Source organism: Barbus barbus (genome assembly GCF_936440315.1).
Source record: "Barbus barbus genome assembly, chromosome: 5".
Classification (NCBI taxonomy): Eukaryota; Metazoa; Chordata; class Actinopteri; order Cypriniformes; family Cyprinidae; genus Barbus; species Barbus barbus.
Window position 1 is genome coordinate 23,931,768 of NC_136733.1, and position 19,555 is coordinate 23,951,322.

General features: G+C 39.8%; 1 protein-coding gene across 1 annotated transcript; it reads left to right on the forward strand.

The window, feature by feature from the left end:
- The first annotated feature begins 1,213 nt into the window (after positions 1 to 1,213).
- On the forward strand, positions 1,214 to 6,163 carry ggt6 (gamma-glutamyltransferase 6). The gene is made up of 4 exons (XM_079417965.1): positions 1,214 to 1,396; positions 2,244 to 2,602; positions 2,701 to 2,814; positions 3,513 to 6,163. The coding sequence occupies exons 1-4, from the start codon at positions 1,272 to 1,274 to the stop codon at positions 4,739 to 4,741; spliced, it is 1,827 nt and encodes a 608-aa protein (XP_079274091.1). The 5' UTR covers positions 1,214 to 1,271; the 3' UTR covers positions 4,742 to 6,163.
- The last annotated feature ends 13,392 nt before the right edge of the window (positions 6,164 to 19,555 follow it).

Genomic DNA, 19,555 nt, shown 5'->3' on the forward strand with positions numbered 1-19,555 from the left:
TTAAGTATCTTAAAATTTCAAGTTGACTAAACTAAAAATTTTAAGTCAGCGGGGGGTAACAAATTATTTTAAGTTGAAAGAACTTTTTGAAACTTTTTTTTTTTTTACAGTGTACAATTCTAATGTTTTGCAGAATATTAATGATATGCAAACAAACTTTCACAAATTGGAGCATTTGTTTCAAATGAACAAATATGAATGAGAAAGTTTGAATCTGTTGACAATATCTTTGCCTTTTAATTGTGCCTCTTGAGAACTATGTTTCGTTTTTCAATATAAATATTCTTATCTATAAAGATGCAGACACCCCCCCCCCCCCCCCCCATGTTTCTTATAAATAAATAAATAAATAAAGCATCAGGCAATATAAAAAGAGACAAAACTCACAAAGGAACTGGTGCCAGACAGTATATCTTACAAACCCCCTCCCATTCTTCTAGTGTGCTGACATTCAGGGCTGTATAAAGGTGTATTTGAATACTGCGGTAGAGCTACATGTGGAATAGAGGGGGGCGAGTGATACCCAGAGAGCAGAGGGTATAAACAAATAAAGTCATAGACACATGAGTGACATTTAAGCCGGTCAGTATTGCTGAGATTCTCAATCTCTAGCTGTATCTTGATATGACAGCAGCTCTCACCATCTCTGCGTGAATTTTATATTCAATTACACTCTGCATGTTTGAAAACCTTCCAGTAAATGTCAAAAAGTAAATAAGGTGGGAAGCCGTGCACCATGATTCCCTTGAAGATGGAGATTTGGAGTCACAGGCTACTTTGAAAGGAATATTGAGGCTTATGCACTCAGCTCGTTTCCGGGTCACTGAAACATCGAGCCTCTGCCTTTGTGGACATGTCTGACTTTCATAGACATTAAAAAACATCTACAAAAGCTTTGTATGCCTTTGTGATAATGTATGTGCATTTGCTACTGTTTGAGCAGGTATCAGGGAAACTAGTGTTAGCTGTCACTTGCTGTACTCCAGTGAATATTTCTCATTGTGGGTTTATTTCTGAAGGTCATTTATCTTGGCTCTATTTATTTAGGTAGGAAATTTTTCTCTTTTTAATGGCACTGCACCGTGAACATATAGTTTGAATAGACAAATTAAACATGTAGAAACAAATGTGAGTTGCCTTGAAACAATAACTTTGACGTGCACGCCCATCAGTGGGGTTTGTGCAGTTTCTACCTGGCCTGACTGTCAGGACAAACAGGAAGTAGGAGATTAGGTTACTGCTGGAATCAATGTTTTAACGACAGAGCCAAAATGCACACGGGGAAAATGGTGCAGAGCACTGTTAAATATAAAGTACTTGCAAGCGATGTGCGAGATGAAAACGACAGCGATTGTACTGAAGATCAGGACGATGAAATTACGATTGATTTCCACTCGTAAGTGACAAAATGAAAGTAAAATTTGCATGACCTCTGTTGCGCAAGTTAAATGTAATTTCAAAAGAATGTCAAGTGCATTTTCTCCTATGTCGTGGCTGCTATTTTCTTTTAGGTGCTCGATATAGCCTCCTAAAGACGCGACAAACTCGCAGAGCACCTGCAGTATTAGCCTGTGCTTCACGTTGTAATGCGATCTTTCAAGTTTTGCCGCGTCGCGTCGCTAGCCCTGTAAATTCTGGTATAAATGTTCTCAGTGGAATGTCGCTTATAGATATTCTTGCCAGTGGAGAGTTGCGATTCATTTTCTTTAACAATTAATTTAATATATAATTATTTAAAATGCCATTGTAATGCTTTCAGGCCAAATAAATTTAAAAGCAACAACCACACAATTTTTTTACAAGGAATAAGTCCAACCAGTTCATAATTTTTTTTTTTCAAAAAGCCAGGAAACTTGATAATCTTATCATAAAAGTAACCTAGCTCTAGCAATATAACGCAAGTCATACAAAAACTTTGTGTGAGGAACAGACTGGAATTGCTCAAATTCCCATCTTGAAAATTTCAGTTTGCATTTTAGACTGAAGACGTGATAGCAAATGCTGCTTGTTTTGTGCACCGGTTCAGATATGAACAGCATGAGTAAAATTTTCATTTGTGGGTGAACTTTACAGTGTCCGGCTGTGCATTGTATTCCTTTTATAAGCCACAGAGAACAAAGTGATACAGTCTACTCAGACTGATTCAGAGCAGCATCACAGAAAAGCAAAAACTCCTTTATATTTGAGCTTTGTGAATACTGCTCCTGCACACTCCACATTGTTATTGTTCTTAAAATATGCAGGCCCTTCATCAATCAGCAAGGAAGGACAAGGAAACGAGATACCTGTATCAGGGTCACAGTGGCAGTGATTCTTCTAGGAATTGTTTTTGGATTTCTGATCTATGAGTGGAACGGCTATTGGCCTGGAATTGAGGAGCATCTGGACCTGTCAGATCATCAAGGCACTAACAAGACACACAAGATTTCTGAAGATGAAGACCACAAACACCATCATGGACAACATCTAGATGATGACCACGACCACAAAGACGGAGATGATCATGATCATCATCATCATCATCATCATCATGATCATGATAGTCATACTCATGAGCACAGTCAATCGCTGTACCACAATGCTGCCATCATCACAGACTCTGGCAAGACTCCTTCCATTTAATAATTATAATACAAACAAATATGTGCATTGTGGCAGAAAACCCATAAATATATTTAATGTCTCCTGTGTGACTTATAGCTAACTGTTCCAGTATTGGTAAGGAGCTTCTTCAGGAGAGAGGGAATGTGGTCGATGCAGGGATTGCTGCTTTACTCTGCCTAGGAGTTGTTCATCCACACACTGCTGGATTAGGTCAGTAATAGTACCATGCACTTTTCATTACTTCACTTCTACAAATCAATTGTTTCAGTGCCACAGTCTTGGTTGGTTAAAACAAAAAGTACAGTTTTCAGTGTTGTAGTCGAGACCAGCTCACTGGACTCTGAGCCAAGACCGAAACCAGAAAATTGTCACGTCTGAGTCAAGAATAAGTCCACATGGTTCTGAGTCCATGACAAAGCCATGAACATGTGGTCTTGGACTCAGCATTGATCTTGGTCTTAGACTTGAATGAGCTGGTCTCGACCACAACACTGCCCGTGTTATTAACATTCATAATTGATTTTGAGATTTATCATTGATTTCTAGCTCTGTCTGATGCATGATGTAATTTCCTGAAATCTGCAATTTTAATGTTTAACTTGCAATATTGAATGTAATTCTCTAAAAATACCATGAACATTTTTGCAAGTGTTATGCATTTCAAATGGTTTTAGTGAGTGGTTTTTAAGACTGTCTCTTTAGATGTAAAATAATGTTCATGAAAGGTTATAGAAATTAAGCATGGAAAAAGCCCATTAGCAATAAAAAATAATCACTTCTATGAATATTTGAGCAGTTCTACAACTAATTAGCAACGCAATTGCCTTTCACAAGGTTACTAAAAGCATAAACTAGGCCTACTTTTTGAGGCTGCTGAATGATTCATTCGTGCTTTCCTTTTCTTTAAGGTGGAGTGTTTTCTGCAATTTTGTACAATCACACTACAAGATCATTTAAAGAGATACATGACACCTCTCAGAAGCGGCCTACATATGGTGCTCCCTCATTATTGCAGGGCCTTCGACTGCTGCATGCCAAATACGGGCAATTAGAATGGAGTCGACTTTTCGAGGGCGCCATAAAACTCGCTAAAGAGGGTTTCCTTATCGATGGAATCCTCTCCAGGGCTTTAGAAACCCACAAGGACAAAATACTCCAGTCAAGACTGTGCAATCAGTTCTGCGATATGACCGGCGATATGAAATCAGAGGGCGAGCATGTCACCAATGGGAATCTATCAGAACTTTTGCTGAGCGTCAGCCTAAATAGCTCCCATTTCCCGGAAAACCTGGCCGTAAAATTGGCTCAAGACATTTCTGAAGCAGAGAGACCGGCTTTCCTTGCTGCTGCTCAGGCCAGCGGCGGAGAAATCAATGAGCCCCTTATCGTGGCAGAGGAGAAATACAGCATTCTTTCAGCCCCCAACCAGCTCACAGGTAGAATGATATCCAATATATTAGATAGAGTCCGAGAGCAAAACCTCACTTTTCCGAGCCACGGAGATCTCGGTAATGCCTTTGCCTCTTATAATGCCCTCCTAAATTTGGCGAATGAATTCTTCAACACAAGTCAGAGAGAGATGTTCACATTAAATACCACAAGCAGTTTTGTAGGAATCCTCGATAATCACGGCAATTTCATAGTAATCTCCACCTCGCTCAACAGCACGTGGGGATCCGGGCAATACTTACCAAGTAGCGGAGTGATTCTCAATGACTTTACCTCAGACATCACTCAGGAGCCTTATTTTAGTTTTCCTCTAGTGCTAAGTATAACTGAAGATGGGGTGGATGATCCGGACGAGAAGCAGTTTGTTGCCGTGACCGGAGGGCTTTCTGCCTTGCTTCATTCTGTGGTTATGCTGAGAAACCTGGCTGACGTTGGACTGTCTGCTCATGAGACTGTGAGCAGCCCTCTGCTCCATATAGAGCAGGGGGGTTCCGGGTCTCTGTCTGGCTGTGTTTCTGGTGTCACAAACAGCTCCGTTGTCTTCCGGTTGTTTTCAGAGGGAGACAGGCCTGTAGAGGAGGTGGGCGAGTGTTCAGATTGCTTTTTGTCCATGCTGCTGCGACTGAATGCAGAACATGTTAGTGCCTACGGAGCTCCTGCTATTGAGGTCCATCCTGATGGATACTAATGCAAAAAAAGATCTGGACTCTATATCATATCATGTAAAAAAAATACTTCACGCACTTTAAGAGCGTTGCACTCACACTCCACAACTTACGTTATGTCCAGCCTCACAATACTGGGAATGGCCTGTATGTGAATGTAATTTTTGTGCAAAAAATGTTTATTGGAGTCTTTTGATTTATTTAAAAAAAAAAATGTGATTTTTTTTTTTTTTTTTTTTTTTTTTTTTTTTTTCCCAGTCAAGTTATATCCTAAATGTTGATCTTGTGAATCACAGCCTATGCAGTGCGCACAAACCCTAACAGGTTAATCGATTTGAGGACCCTGATGAGTGAAGGACTGCTGCTTTATAGCGTTATTTTGATAAAGGTCAGTTACCTACAAATGTTTTTATGTAGTTTACTGCACTCTTTTTTTAAAATTCTTGACTAGTACGTGTATGTGAAGGTTATTTGTTTCTGGACATGCTGATGTCAGAATGATGTGCTTATTTGGATGAATTCATGTGAGAGTTTATGATTTGTGGGACAAAATGCTTTTGTTTGTAAAATCTCATAAGAAAACAATTATTTTATGCGGTGACAGTTTTGTATGAATTTGTACGATGTGAATCATATATGGAAATGTATGATTTTTTTGGGGGAAAAGGGCCACCCCCAAGCCTAACTGTAAGTGGAGTGTAAACACATCCTATGAAAATGTGTGAATGAGAATTCATACGAATTCACCACCAATTCAGTTAAAAATAGTTACGATTGATGGGGGGGGGGGGGGGGGGTTGGGTTGGGTTATCTTTTTTGTTCAGATTACAATAGGTGAAAATTTTGTACTGATGCAAAATATCTCACTGCTGCTGAAGCAGATTTTGTGATTGTAAAAATAATATCTGGTGGTCTGTCTGTCTTTGTGCTGATTTGCTGCATTGTTTTGTTAGTTTTGTTTTAAGTTATTTTGCTCTTCCCCTCATCCTCTGGTTTATGAGCCAGGAATTATGAGCAGAATACATTGACTCCCCATTTTTGTTTCAGAATCTGTCATTATTGTTGCTGGAGTGTGTTCATTTTTTGTTTTAAATACTTTTTGCTAAACCAAAATTATGTGCTAAACCTTATGTAGTTGTCAACTGTAAGTTAATTCCCAAGAAAATTTAAATACTATGCTCCTACTTAAAACCACTACTTTATCATTACTACTGAAATAACAGCACACAAGGTGTGGAACGCACAAAACATTAGGCAAACCAGCAGGTTTTGATGATTCCTCTTTATACACACTATAAAATGCACTGATGCCAAAAATGCAAGACTTGAATAACATGCATGTCTAATAAAATGTAAATGATGAAAAGAAATGCACTACACTTTACGTATTTCACTGGTGAAATGTTTAAAATGACTTTATTCCTACATTAAAATGCTTTACAGTTTTTCTGGATTGTTAGTCATGTTTCCTGTTCAACTATACACTTCATGTGTCAGAGTGGGTGTCAGGCTTAAGTGTCGCTCATTCATTGGACTAATTCATGTCCTGTCATTCTGCCCTCAGTGGCTGCAAACAAATTCATATGCATATCGTAATTAAAACACGTTACGCTGCTTCTCCTATTTGCAATGCTGCTGTCAGTCCAGAGTCCTGCTGAGCCACTTCCTTTGCAATACAGATACTTAGACATTTACTGAAAGCGCGTGGATTAGATCATAATTTTAATACCATGTCCTAATCACACTGCAAATTGTGGCAAAGTTAAAAGACATTGTGTGAATCTAAACTGATTTTAAATGAGTGAAATAAATGGTTTTCATAAGCTCAGAGGCCTAAATCCTTTACCTACTCGCCATCTAGAAACCGCAGCCAATCTCACCGTGTCCCCCATTTCAGCGTGACATCTCTCATCCATTCCCATTTTGACTAGAAAAATTGCAAAAGATTGCTCCGACACATGACCGAGCCTTAGCGAATATGTTATGCGAGGAGAAATGAGCATAGTGCCCATTGGAGAAATGCTGAATATCAACACAAAATTCTAAATCGCACAAGATCAAGTTTAGAGAGGCCTTGATTTGTTTGTGGATGTGGGAGGGCACAGTACATACAATGAGCACACTAGGGTTTATAGATTATTGCAAAAACAATTTAAAGTACATCTAAATTAAGTAGTTTGTTTCTGAACAAATAAACTTAAGGACCGGGTATACTTTTTTTTTTTTTTTTTTTTTTTTTTTTACAGCAACTTTGCCCGTATTAGGACAATGATAGCAATGATTTAATTTCCGTTAGAATCACTGGATGTCATTTCAATTAAAAGGGAGTTACTGAACAAATGTTCAGTTTGGAGAACGATGATAATTATTCATTAACAAGTAGCATGACACATGATTCATCCCCAGTCAAAGGCAGATATGACAGAAGAATATATTGTGCCACTGTCTGGTGTCATGACATAAAACAGTCCTTAAGCTCCATGTTGTTTAAGACCGATGTGTGATATGAGAGCACATATGGCAGGAACATTAAGACACACATCCTCATAACAAATGACATACAGAGGATGATGTCATGATATGAAATTAGGAGGAAATTATTTAAAAATGGGTTTTGAATCTCAGAGGCCCCTGCTTGCGGTTTCTCATCTCTTCAATATATCAGAGTATGACAGCAGTCTGATGTGTCAATTTCAAGTCGTAACACATGACTTTTTTTACACCTAGCCAAATAAAGAATCTGATTTGATACCGAAAAAATAAAACATTTATTTGCTTAATCATTTGCTTTTGCTTTAAAATGTCTCCCTCTGATCCTCACTAAGTAAATACAACAGGAAATATGAGGTTATTTATCTGAGGTTTCGTATTAAAACCTGGTCTTGGCAATGGACACTTTCCTAAACCTTCTATAAATCGACAATCGATTATGCTGCAAAGGCAATACAATGCAATCCAAAGTACAATCAGACATTCCACTGAAAACAACTATACTATACATGTACACATTGTGACTGGATCATAACTATACTTATATTTAAAAAATGTACAGTATCACATTTGTTGTGTCTCAGTGCAAAAGATGTTTAGAAAGAAAACTAAAAAAGCAGTGCCCTTGATACATCCACGTAATGTTCTTCATTTGCATCCTCTAAACACAATAAAACATTTGGTCATCTGAGTGCCAGAAAACAATGAATAAATTACATGACACATTTTTCAATTTTACAGTCACTGTCAATAGCAGCAGAAAAATCAGCTCAGACGGTTTAAATAATGCACTAATAACAGTGCATCGCTGTACTGACACAAACCATTCCCAGATACTAACAATGCAATCGATATTATTAACAATAATAGTAATCCAAATAACGATGACAAAAACTTGTACGTACAGTATATACAAGTGCGTGTGTATGTCTGTGTGTGTGTGTTTCGGTCAAAAGTTATTTACAGTGCATCAGTAAATTCTCTGGCTTTGTTTTCCGTGTTTTTATAATCCAAAGGAAGGAGAAAAAAGGCAAATAAAAGTCCATGTTGCTAAGCATCATCAGCTGGTGCATATGCTGTTGATGGTAATGATCGCTGGGTCCACCAGTCCCATCTCCTCGTGCTCGTTCACACAGAGCTGGTAGCCACAGCCTCGCCGCCGCTTCAGGGGAGTGACTTTCACGTCAGGTTTGGCACGTGGCGGCAGAAGGAAGCCGACGCTCCCGGCGATGAGCATATGCCAGATGCTGTGGATGTAGAAGTAGTTCTCCTCCGTCTCCACAAAGGCGTATAAGGCCACCGCTGATGTGGCAATGGTGGTGCCAGGGAACAGGAAAAAGACCCAGCGCTTCCAGGTCGGCGGGTAACAGCGGCGCCGGCGGATGGTGCGCACAGTCTGAAGAACACAAAGCGGGAGACACAGTCAGTCATGAATAAATCAGCAAGGTCTAAAACGCACAAGAAAAATGCATGAATTAATAAGATACATGAACCAACTGGGTATCATCAAGTTCACCGAGTGTGGTCGTCTCAAAGACTGGACCAATTAAGTACAGTTAACAGTTAAGTATTACTGTTTTTAATTAAATTAAAAATATATATATATTTTAATTTTTTATTAACCTGTTAACCCGCATCGGCCCGTGGGCGGGCCGGAAGGGCGTGGTCGGGCGTGGTCGGGCTTTTTATTACCTTTGTTTTAGAACAATATTCAATCAATTATCATTAACTATATATCATTTGAAAGCTAAAACACTCAAGATTAACGATCTGAGCTTGTTTTTGAAATCAATACACCAGAGAGGAAAGGGTTAACAGAAATGCTGAAAGACCGGCCATTTAAAATGAACAAAGCGAACCGCAGTACTCACGTTTGATCGCCAATAGCGCTGGTCAGCTCAGACTATTCCAAGACACACCAGCATACATTTCAAGAGAAGGGTCCACTCTTCAAAATGCATCCACTTTTTAATCCAAAACAACGAAAAAATAGGGGAAAACACGATAGATCCTCCTTTGTTTACATAAGCGATTCGAGTTATAGTTATCGATAGCGTCCATTTTCCAATAAATATCGATTATAATTCGGATTCCAGCTTTGAAACGCCATCTATTTCCAGCAGAATCGTCTCTTCCGAGTAAGAATAGCCCTCCCTCGTCTCTCTCCTTCAATCGCAGGAGCTGTTATAACCCGGGACAGTAAGCGCGTCCGTGAATGGGTCAGCGAGGTGTCAATCCGGACACATCACAATAGGGGTGTTTGAAGCCAGCCAATGCCTCGCCAGCACAGTTTTGATGGATGGAAGTGTTAGCCAACCACAAGGACGTTTACAGTGATTGACAGTTTGAATAGTTTACGTAAGATTGTTTAGAGAATAGCTCGGCGTATTGTCCGTGTGTTTTCGTGCGCTCTCGGGTTACGCATGAAGCGTACACATAATGGCGTCGCAGCGCTACACAGACTGGCTATCAGCGAACAGATGTTGTCCAAAGCTCACATCTGAATCTCTCCATCATGGATCTTCGACTTGAGAAGAGTTTCTGTGGCGTTTGGTGGTGTTTTGGAGGACGTGGGGAGACAAAATGGCTAATTTAGTAACCGAAAACGCACGGAGATCGCTGGGAAGCGTGGATAGCATTAGCACGTAAGTGTCTCCACCCTCCTCTTGAATGTTTGTGTGTTTATCATGTAGTTATTTGCAGCTTTTGTTTCATGTTAGCTGTTTTAGATTCTAAAAATGACAACGGAGAGGGATAATATGAGGGGATTACATGAGTTTTGTTCGTGTGGGTGTGTTTGTTTGTGGGTATGTCCCGAGTATTGTGTGTGTGTGCGCGCGTGTGTGTGTGTGTACAAAATGTAAACAGTGTTGCAAGTTTGATTTGTTTTGCTTACACACTTTCTCACTCTTTTTCTCTCACTCTTTCCTGTCTTTTCAGAGGTCTGGTGAATCCAGATGGTCAGAAAAAAACCATTTTAGTGGCTGCTAGAGCGTCTTCCTCCACTGTAAATACTGTAAATAGTTTTTTTTATTATTATTTAGTAATATTAGTAATAGTAATCTATTACTATATTAGTAAAATAGTAATATTCATAATATTCACCATATAAAATAAATAAAAAATACAAATGTTGTAAAAACAATGTATTTTGCATGTTTTGTGTTTTCACTAGTTCAAAAATGATCAAATCTGTTTTGGTTCACTGTTTTCATTATTGGAATTGTTCAGAATAAAGACTGTTTAGTTATGTTCAAATTCTGAAATAGTTTTGTGTTTTTTTGTGGTTTCATTGGTAGAGCAGTTCTGAATTGATATACATATGTAGTATGCAGTGTCTTATGGAGTCTGAAATTAACTGAGATTATACTGTACATAAAATTATTTTTCTGGGTCAGTAGCTGAACACACTTCTGGAAGCCCATTTCTGTCACTGCTTTGGTAAATCTTAATTGTGACATAAAAAGTCATAATTATGACAAGTTTAATTGAGACCCACTGAAAAAAAATGATTATGGCCCCAATTAAATTAAGCATAATTAAATTTAGCTTGTTTAAACTATAGACTGTAAAAAAAGATGGACGACGCATCTCTGCTTCCTTCCATTATAGAAAAGTGAAGCCAAAACATCTCAGTATGGCCACTGCCATCGTGAGTAAATGACGTCATTTGGAGCAAGAGTCTGCACAGTAGAGCTTCGTTTGGAGCCCGAGTCTGCACAATAGAGCTTCGTTTGGAGCTCGTTTGGAGCTTCGTTTGGAGCCCGAGTCTGTGCAGTAGAGCTTCGTTTGGAGCCCGAGTCTGCACAGTAGAGCTTCGTTTGGAGCTCATTTGGAGCTTCGTTTGGAGCCCAAGTCTGCACAGTAGAGCTTCGTTTGGAGCTTCGTTTGGAGCTCGTTTGGAGCTTCGTTTGGAGCCGAGTCTGCACAGTAGAGCTTCGTTTGGAGCTTCGTTTGGAGCTCGTTTGGAGCTACGTTTGGAGCCCGAGTCTGCACAGTAGAGCTTCGTTTGGAGCTTCGTTTGGAGCTCGTTTGGAGCTTCGTTTGGAGCCCGAGTCTGCACAGTAGAGCTTCGTTTGGAGCTTCGTTTGGAGCTCGTTTGGAGCTTCGTTTGGAGCCCGAGTCTGCACAGTAGAGCTTCGTTTGGAGCTTCGTTTGGAGCCCGAGTCTGCGCAGTAGAGCTTCGTTTGGAGCCCGAGTCTGCGCAGTAGAGCTTAGTTTGGAGCTTCGTTTGGAGCTCGTTTGGAGCTTCGTTTGGAGCCCGAGTCTGCACAGTAGAGCTTCGTTTGGAGCTTCGTTTGGAGCCCGAGTCTGCGCAGTAGAGCTTCGTTTGGAGCCCAAGTCTGCGCAGTAGAGCTTAGTTTGGAGCCCGAGTCTGTGCAGTAGAGCTTCGTTTGGAGCCCGAGTCTGCGCAGTAGAGCTTAGTTTGGAGCCCGAGTCTGCGCAGTAGAGCTTCGTTTGGAGCCCGAGTCTGCACAGTAGAGCTTCGTTTGGAGCCCGAGTCTGCGCAGTAGAGCTTCGTTTGGACCCCGAGTCTGCGCAGTAGAGCTTCGTTTGGAGCCAGAGTCTGCGCAGTAGAGTCGTGAGGTGGAGCCGTGGAATCAAACTCCCGCCCAAACTCCCGCAGACCCAATCAACCATAACGACACGCCACGTTTTTATAGCATCAAATTACTAGCTAAAATTAAACTTACCACAAAAACAATTGAACATATATCAGAGTGATAACAACTATCTTAAATGACCAAAATCATATTTTGGAAAATTGTATTGGAAGTGTAATTAATTTTTTTGTTATGACTCAAGTCCCATTCGTTTACATGGAGAGGGCGGGATTTATGACCTGTACTGCAGCCAGCCACCAGAGGTGATCAAAGAGCCCGCAGCTTCACATTCCAGTTCGAGTGAGACACACCCGGTTTAAACCATTTAAATTTAGTTTTTGATTTTAATTAATAATTATTAATTGGTTTTATGTGAATTACATGTGGTTTAAATCCAAGTCATGTGAATTAATTAAATTTAGTTAAAAATATTAAATTGGTTCTATGCGCAAATGCACATTTTCCCTGGCGCCAAAATGAGTTTCCAGTCAGGTTCACTGTGGGAAGTGAAGACATTTTCGTTTCCACCCCGGAGTTTTCATCATTCTGTCTGTTTGCACAGTAAGTAATATTTCATGGAATACGGTCCAACGGTCACATCCTATTCCGTGCACGCGCGCACACAAATAACGTAAATATTACTTTTTTATGTGACGAAATGTACTTTTAAGATATTTTGGATGTAAATGTAGTTTTATAAGCGTAAAATACGCCGTTTATTTATAAAGATAGCATCTATTTAAAAGATTGTCTGAAAATCCCACCTATCGTCTGTTCCTGCCTAAAGTTAGCTTTACCACAGCCAGGCCTTCGGGAATCTGATGCTTCTAATGTGGTTAAACATGACATATAAATCTTTTTGGACGGGCATTTTTAATCTTCTTAATTATTTGTTCTAGAGCAGTTTGTTTTGGCGGTGGGTAAAGTAACAGTGCTAGCAGTGGCGGCTCTCACCTCAAAATTTTGAGGTGAAAATGGAAGGAGGATTTAAGTTAATGTTAATAAAATTCACAATTCATTTGAGTTTCGGTTCATGTCTCAGAAAGCAATTGATGTATTTTCACAGCTGTAACACCATAACATTTTACTGAAGTTGGAAAGGGCCGCTTTTTATTGCGAATGTGCCGAATCTGCTGATGTAATTACAACAGCTAACGTTAAAGTAATAGAGAAGAAGAGGAAGAGGCCGAGGGAGAGTTGAGCTCTCGTGCCTCCGTTGGTAAAAAAACAAACAAACAAAATAGCTAACATTAGTTAACGCTAATGTGAGGGTGTTTCTAATGCAGCGTCTATGGGAGGGACAGTAAATTTGACATTGTTCTCTCTTCTGACTGCCGTTATCAGTCTAAGTTTTTCCTTTTATTGAATGCCGTGAAAACACTATGGTTGAGTTTTCTTTTGCTATTTGAGCAAATGGGAATGCAAAAAATATATATATCTGTGGTACTCTCCCATTCACTGCTCTTCAAGTTAACCCAACTATGACAACTTCCGCTGATACAAATACCTTTACTACTAAAACATCCCTCTTTTTGCTAGCTTTACTAGTGCACTGCAGCATATAAAATGTGTCTTAATCTAACAATAATAATTATTGTATGCTTGCTTTCACTTGAGGTAACTTACTCTCTGCACATGTGTGTGACTACACATGCGATTTCCCTGTTGCCAAAGGAAGTTTCCAGGTTTGTGTGGTGTGAATTTAAGTCATTTTCCTGAAGTGTTTGCAACGATTTGCACAGTAAGTATTTTTATATTATGCTTCACCACTCATTACAGTAAACAGTCAGTTGACTTTAATGTAATCAAGTTGCTCTGTAAAATCTGAATGCTCATATATGGCATTGCAACGTCTGTTTATTTGTGCCATTGTATTTTTCTTTTATGTGTTTGTCAGTTTAATGTTTCAGTGTAAATATCTTTACTACCAAAACATCCCCCTTTTTGGTAGTTTTAATGGTGCTGCATGTAAAATGTGTCTATAGCCATAATAATTATTGTGTTCTTGCTTTCACTTGAGGTACTCTCTCCACATACGTGTGACTAGGCCACACGATTTTCCTGTTGCCGAAGGAAGTTTCCAGGTTTGTGTGGTGTGAATTGAAGTGTTTCCAACGATTTGCACAGTAAGTAATATTATATTACTGGGCTCCAGACTGTGACTAAAATAGTTACATTTTAGGGCTGCAACAACTAATCGTTAAAATAGATTATTATCGATAATGAAATCAATCAACAACGATTCTCATTATCGATCAGTCAGGTCTCCCCACAGTGCACATCCAACTTCAGTCGGCCGCGTCTAATTACAGCACTGATCCAAGCTTATTTTAAGCTTCAAGCTAATGCATTAGCATAATGGCTTGCCCTGTCAGGCATATATAGATATATATCCTTATCTATAAATGTAACAAATTCACGCGAGCATTTCCGTTTTTGCAAAAAGGTCCGTCCTGATAAATTTTTACTAAATGAGCTCCGAATGAGGGTGTGAGTTGGAGGCTAAGTATTAGTTTAGCACAGATCTATTTCACTCCGAACACTCTGACTGAGCACTTCAGAGTTTCGCTCTCCGTCAAGCGATCTAATATTTTTCAGTTGATCTCAATGGTTGCAAGTAGGGATAACTGCAGGCTTGAGCAATGGGCGTGGCGAAAGGTTAGGGCGTGCCAAAAGGTAGGGGCGTGGAGAAAGGTCTTAATGATTGGTCGACAAAGCTGTCTGTCAGGGTGTGGGGGTAGGGTTAGGGGTAGATTTTGTTGTACTGATTCACCTTTCGGAACGCCTCATTTCAGCACGCCCATTGCTCCAGGCTGCAGCTACCCCCGTTCATATGGGGGAAGGGGGTGCCATAGTTTTCGTCCTAACTACCCTTGATTGTATAGACTTGTCAAAGACTAGTTATGAATCAAAACAACGTCTAATTACAGTTTCTTTTTATTTAAATATAGGACAGTCAAAGAGATGACTTCTTGAAAGACCTGGAAAACATCACCATAGGCATGTGTGTCATTAAAAAGGAAGGAGGTGTTCTTGGAGACTACGACGCTATTGGAATCGTTGTTGGAGTAATGATTCTTGAGCAGATCAAATCTGTGGCACAAGCCTGTGCATTGATGCTGGGTACAATCTATGTGCTTAATTTGGCATACCCAAAAGAACTAAAATACTATTATGAATTTGTTCAGAAATTCCTTATGCAGATGGATTCTGAAAGGCTCTCCCCCAAAATTCAAGGACTGAAAAACGGTTTAGTGCTGTAATTTTGCAGCAGGCATGTATGTGCAGGCTCTGCATGAATTGTTAGTCCAGATGTCACAGCCTACATTGCACTATTTTCTGGTTAAGACCTGTATATCAGTAGTTCAATCATTTTTAAATTCCCTTACAAATTGCAATTTGTTACACAACGTGAACACTTTGTTGTGCAGATTTAGCACTATTGTTTTATTCACTATTGTTATATGATTCACAACTGCACTGTTGCCTGTTTCCACATGATATTTTTATTAATTGTGCAATGTTAAGTCAGCACTCCTGCTTTTTTAAGTTTGATTCAAGATTCAAAGGTTCAAGTGGGGAGCGAGCAAACATTTCTGCCTCGGGGGGCGGACGTGTGTAATGTTTCACAAACAATGTGGCCTCTTTCCACCTGTGAGTTTTTAGTTTTTTATTTTGTGAATGTGCAATGTTACATAAGCACTTGTTTTAAACACCTGTACTTTGTACTTGTAATTGCCTTGCCCAGAAAAAAAATTACTGAACATGCATTACATTTCATGACATTAAAGATAAGCTTAAAACATTAAACTTACTGCTGTGTGTATTTGCAAAGCCATTTAAGGAGCTCTCCTTCAAAAAATAAAATTATATTTTTTTTAAGTTAAGTGGTTGCAAACAATTTATTTAAAAATTTTGAAAGTTAGTCAAGCTGTTTATTTAAATGTAGCTAAAATAAATTGATTGCAACCACTTACCTTAAATTTTTTTAGTAAATTCAATTAATCACTTTTTTCAGTGCACTAAGTCATAATTATGAGAAGAAAAGTTGAAATTATGAGCTAAAAAGTTATAATTATAATATTGTGATTTTTATTTCATAATTTACACTTTTCCCTCAATTATGACTTTTCTTTCGACTTCCATTATTTAAACTTTTTATGTCAGAATTTGTACTTTGTCACATTTATGATGCTTTGTCTCATAATTCCATAATTTTGATTTTTTTTTTGTCAAATTTAACACTTGTATGGCTTTCTTTCTCTCTTTTTTTTTCTTTTTTTAATGTGGCAGAAATAGGTTAGGTAATTTGATTTAACCCAGTGTAAGAGTAGCAAAAACTCTTTAATTTCACATTGCTGTTAGCATTCACAATGAATCTTGACCTAATATTTAATTTGTATTTAATAAACCAAACACATTTGCAATAGAACTTAACAGCAAGTATGGAGAAAAAAAGGTACAAGCTGGAGTTTAAACTGGAGTTTACTGACCAAAATGAGACTGACTGACCCAAATATGACTGTTTTAACAGTATTTAAAACATGCTTTATATTACTTACAATGGTGCAACATAATTTTTAAAATCCAGCTGGCTCAGACATCTGAGCTTGCCCCATTAAATTTAATGCCCATGATGTATCTGCAGACCCATAAAGATGATCTGATATACACGAGCTGCTGCTATTAGAGCTGGATCCAAATGCACAGTTATAAAGTTGGACATACAATTTACAGACTTCATAGGAATTCAATTCTCCAGCTAGTAGGGATCCTGATATTTATGAAGACTGTAAAGCACGCTGTCCTCCCACACTTCATACCACACACTCTTCACACCACTCATGCTCTTACTAATGCCATTACATGGTATTAATCTACCAGCTGAGTGTAGAGAAACACTGTTCGACACATGTGTAACACAGATCAACAAATGTAAACTTTACGTTTAGAACTGGAGAGGCTCTTTTGCACAGTTGTCACTAGTTTGTGTCCATCAGATTTGCTCTACCACCTATCTGTTCCCCAAGTCATTATTAATCCTCCTGTCCTGACAGTGCAGAGAGAATGAAATGCTATACTTTTCTCCCTGTCTGTCATGACATTTCAATTATAATGTTCCACTGGTTGACGACGTAGACTAGAACTTTGCCCAGGTTACAATTTTATAGCCATGGCATGCATTTTAACTGTGAAAAACAGTCCTGTGCAGCTGAGGGAATATACAATGGGAGCTCTAGCACACATTGGTGTTATTTTACTGCCAAATGTCGAGAGCGCATTTTTGTAGCGCGGAAGTAGATTAAGATAATGCGCGAGCGCGAATCTCCCCGCTTGCACGCGGATTTCCTTTGCTCTCGCACAAAACCGGACACGCGCTCTCGGATATACGCTGCTCTGGCGCAGAGAGAGTGCGTGCACTTAAAACATCTTCAAACTTTGTCTCTCTGTGCTCTTGCGCTAGATATTATTTTTTTTCACACCTGGATTAAACGTCAAAAGTTATCAACCAATCAGATTTTTCTAAGACTGACCTATTTTTCTAATACTAGGCCTATGTGAAGAGAGAACTGATCCTGGAATTTCTCTACATTTTAATAATATTTAGCCATATCAAATGTATATTAGAAATGGCAACAAATTCTCTTCCAGTGATTCTGCGTCAGTGTGGAAATGAATGAAGGATATCACCAGTTACAAGTCACCATCCCCCAGCACTGTGGAGAATCAACACCTGGCAGACGACTTAAACGAGTTTTATTCTCGCTTTAAAAAATCACCCCACACCCGCCCTGAACACCTCTCCACACAACCATTAACACCTCCAGCAACCCTCCTCTCCCCCACACCTACAATTCAAATCAGCGAAGATGTGTGCCAGGTCTTCAGAAAGAACAAAAGAAGGAAAGCACCAGGCCCAGACGGTGTCACCAACCTGTCTGAAAATCTGTGCTGACCAGCTGGTCCTCATCTTCACACAGATCTTCAACAGATCACTGGAGCTGTGTGAAGTCTCCTCATGCTTCAAACGCTCCATCATCATCCCCGTCCCAAAGAAACACAAAATTACTGGACTTAATGACTACAGACCTGTGGCCCTAACGTCTGTAGCCATGAAATCATTTGAAAGACTGGTTTTGGCTTATCTGAAGGACATCACTGGACCCTTACTGGACCCCCTGCAGTTTGCCTACAGAGCAAACAGGTCTGTGGATGATGCATTCAACATGGGACTGCACTTCATCCTGAAGCATCTGGACAGACCAGGGACTTATGTGAGGATCCTATTTGTGGACTTCAGCTCCGCTTTTAACACCATCATCACGGAAACCCTTCAGAATGAACTAACCCAGCTCTCCGTCCCCACCTCCACGTCTGTCAGTGGATCAATAGCTTCCTGACAGACAGACAGCAGTTAGTAAAGCTTGGTAAATTCACATCAAGCAATCGTACCATCAGCACTGGAGCTCCTCAGGGCTGCGTACTCTCCCCACTGCTCTTCTCCCTCTACAACAACGACTGCACCTCTAAAGACCCCTCTGTCAAGCTCCTGAAGTTTGCAGACGACACCACACTGATCGGCCTCATCCAGGACGGTGACGAGTCTGCTTACAGACAGGAGGTTAAGGAGCTGGCTGTCTGGTGCAGTCTTAACAACCTGGAGCTTAACACGTTCAAAACTGTGGAGATGATCATGGACTTCAGGAGAAACTCCACTGCTCTCACCCCACTCACCATCATGAACAGCACTGTGACTGCAGTGGAGTCACTGGGCACTACCATCTCCTAGGACCTGAATATTCACATAGACTCCATTGTCAGAAAGCCCAGCAGAGCTGGGGAAGTTCAACCTGCCACAGGACTTACTGAAACAGTTCTTCTCAGCCATCCTTGAATCCATCCTCTGCACTTCAATAACTGTCTGGTTCAGCTCAACTACCAAATCTGACCTCAGAAGACTACGGAGAGTAGTCCGGACTGCTGAGCAAATCATTGGTACAACCCTCCCCTCTCCAAGAGCTGTTCTTATCCAGAGTGAGCAAAAGGGCTGGTAAAATCACTCTGGACCCCTCACATCCAGCACACTCCCTCTTTGAACTGTTTCCGTCTGGTCGACGTTACAGAGCTCTGAGCACCAGAACGACCAGACACAGAAACAGTTTCTTCCCTCAGGCAATCCATCTCATGAACACTCAACAATAAATGTGGAACACACAACTATAATACACTATCCATTCACCACTCACTAATTTTATCTTTATTTTCTCATTTCTAATTTGCACATACTTGACCTGTACATACATAGTTGTTTATATTATATATTGTGTTTTTGCTGCTTTGTACATTGCCTATTTGGATATTTGTATATTACTCTTTTATTATCTGTGTCCTGTCCTGTTGCTGTCTTTCTGTTCCACTGTGGAGCTTCTGTCACTACAACAAATTCCTTGTATGTGTAAACATACCTGGCCAATAAAGCTCATTCTAATTCTGATTCTGATTCTAGATGTCTAATATCCTATGACAGTAGCAAGCCACAGGATTGAAAGCAAGGGCCCGAAATGACCGAGATGCTTTAAATCTCATGATTCTACATTGTTACCGCTGTCAAGCATGTGCAGCAGTCAATCAATTACACACACTCATGTGACTGCTGACGACTCAATCACATTTCTCCTGCATAAAGAAAGGTGTGGGTCCTCCGAGACATTGCATATTCCCTCTGATTACTGATTCGACTCC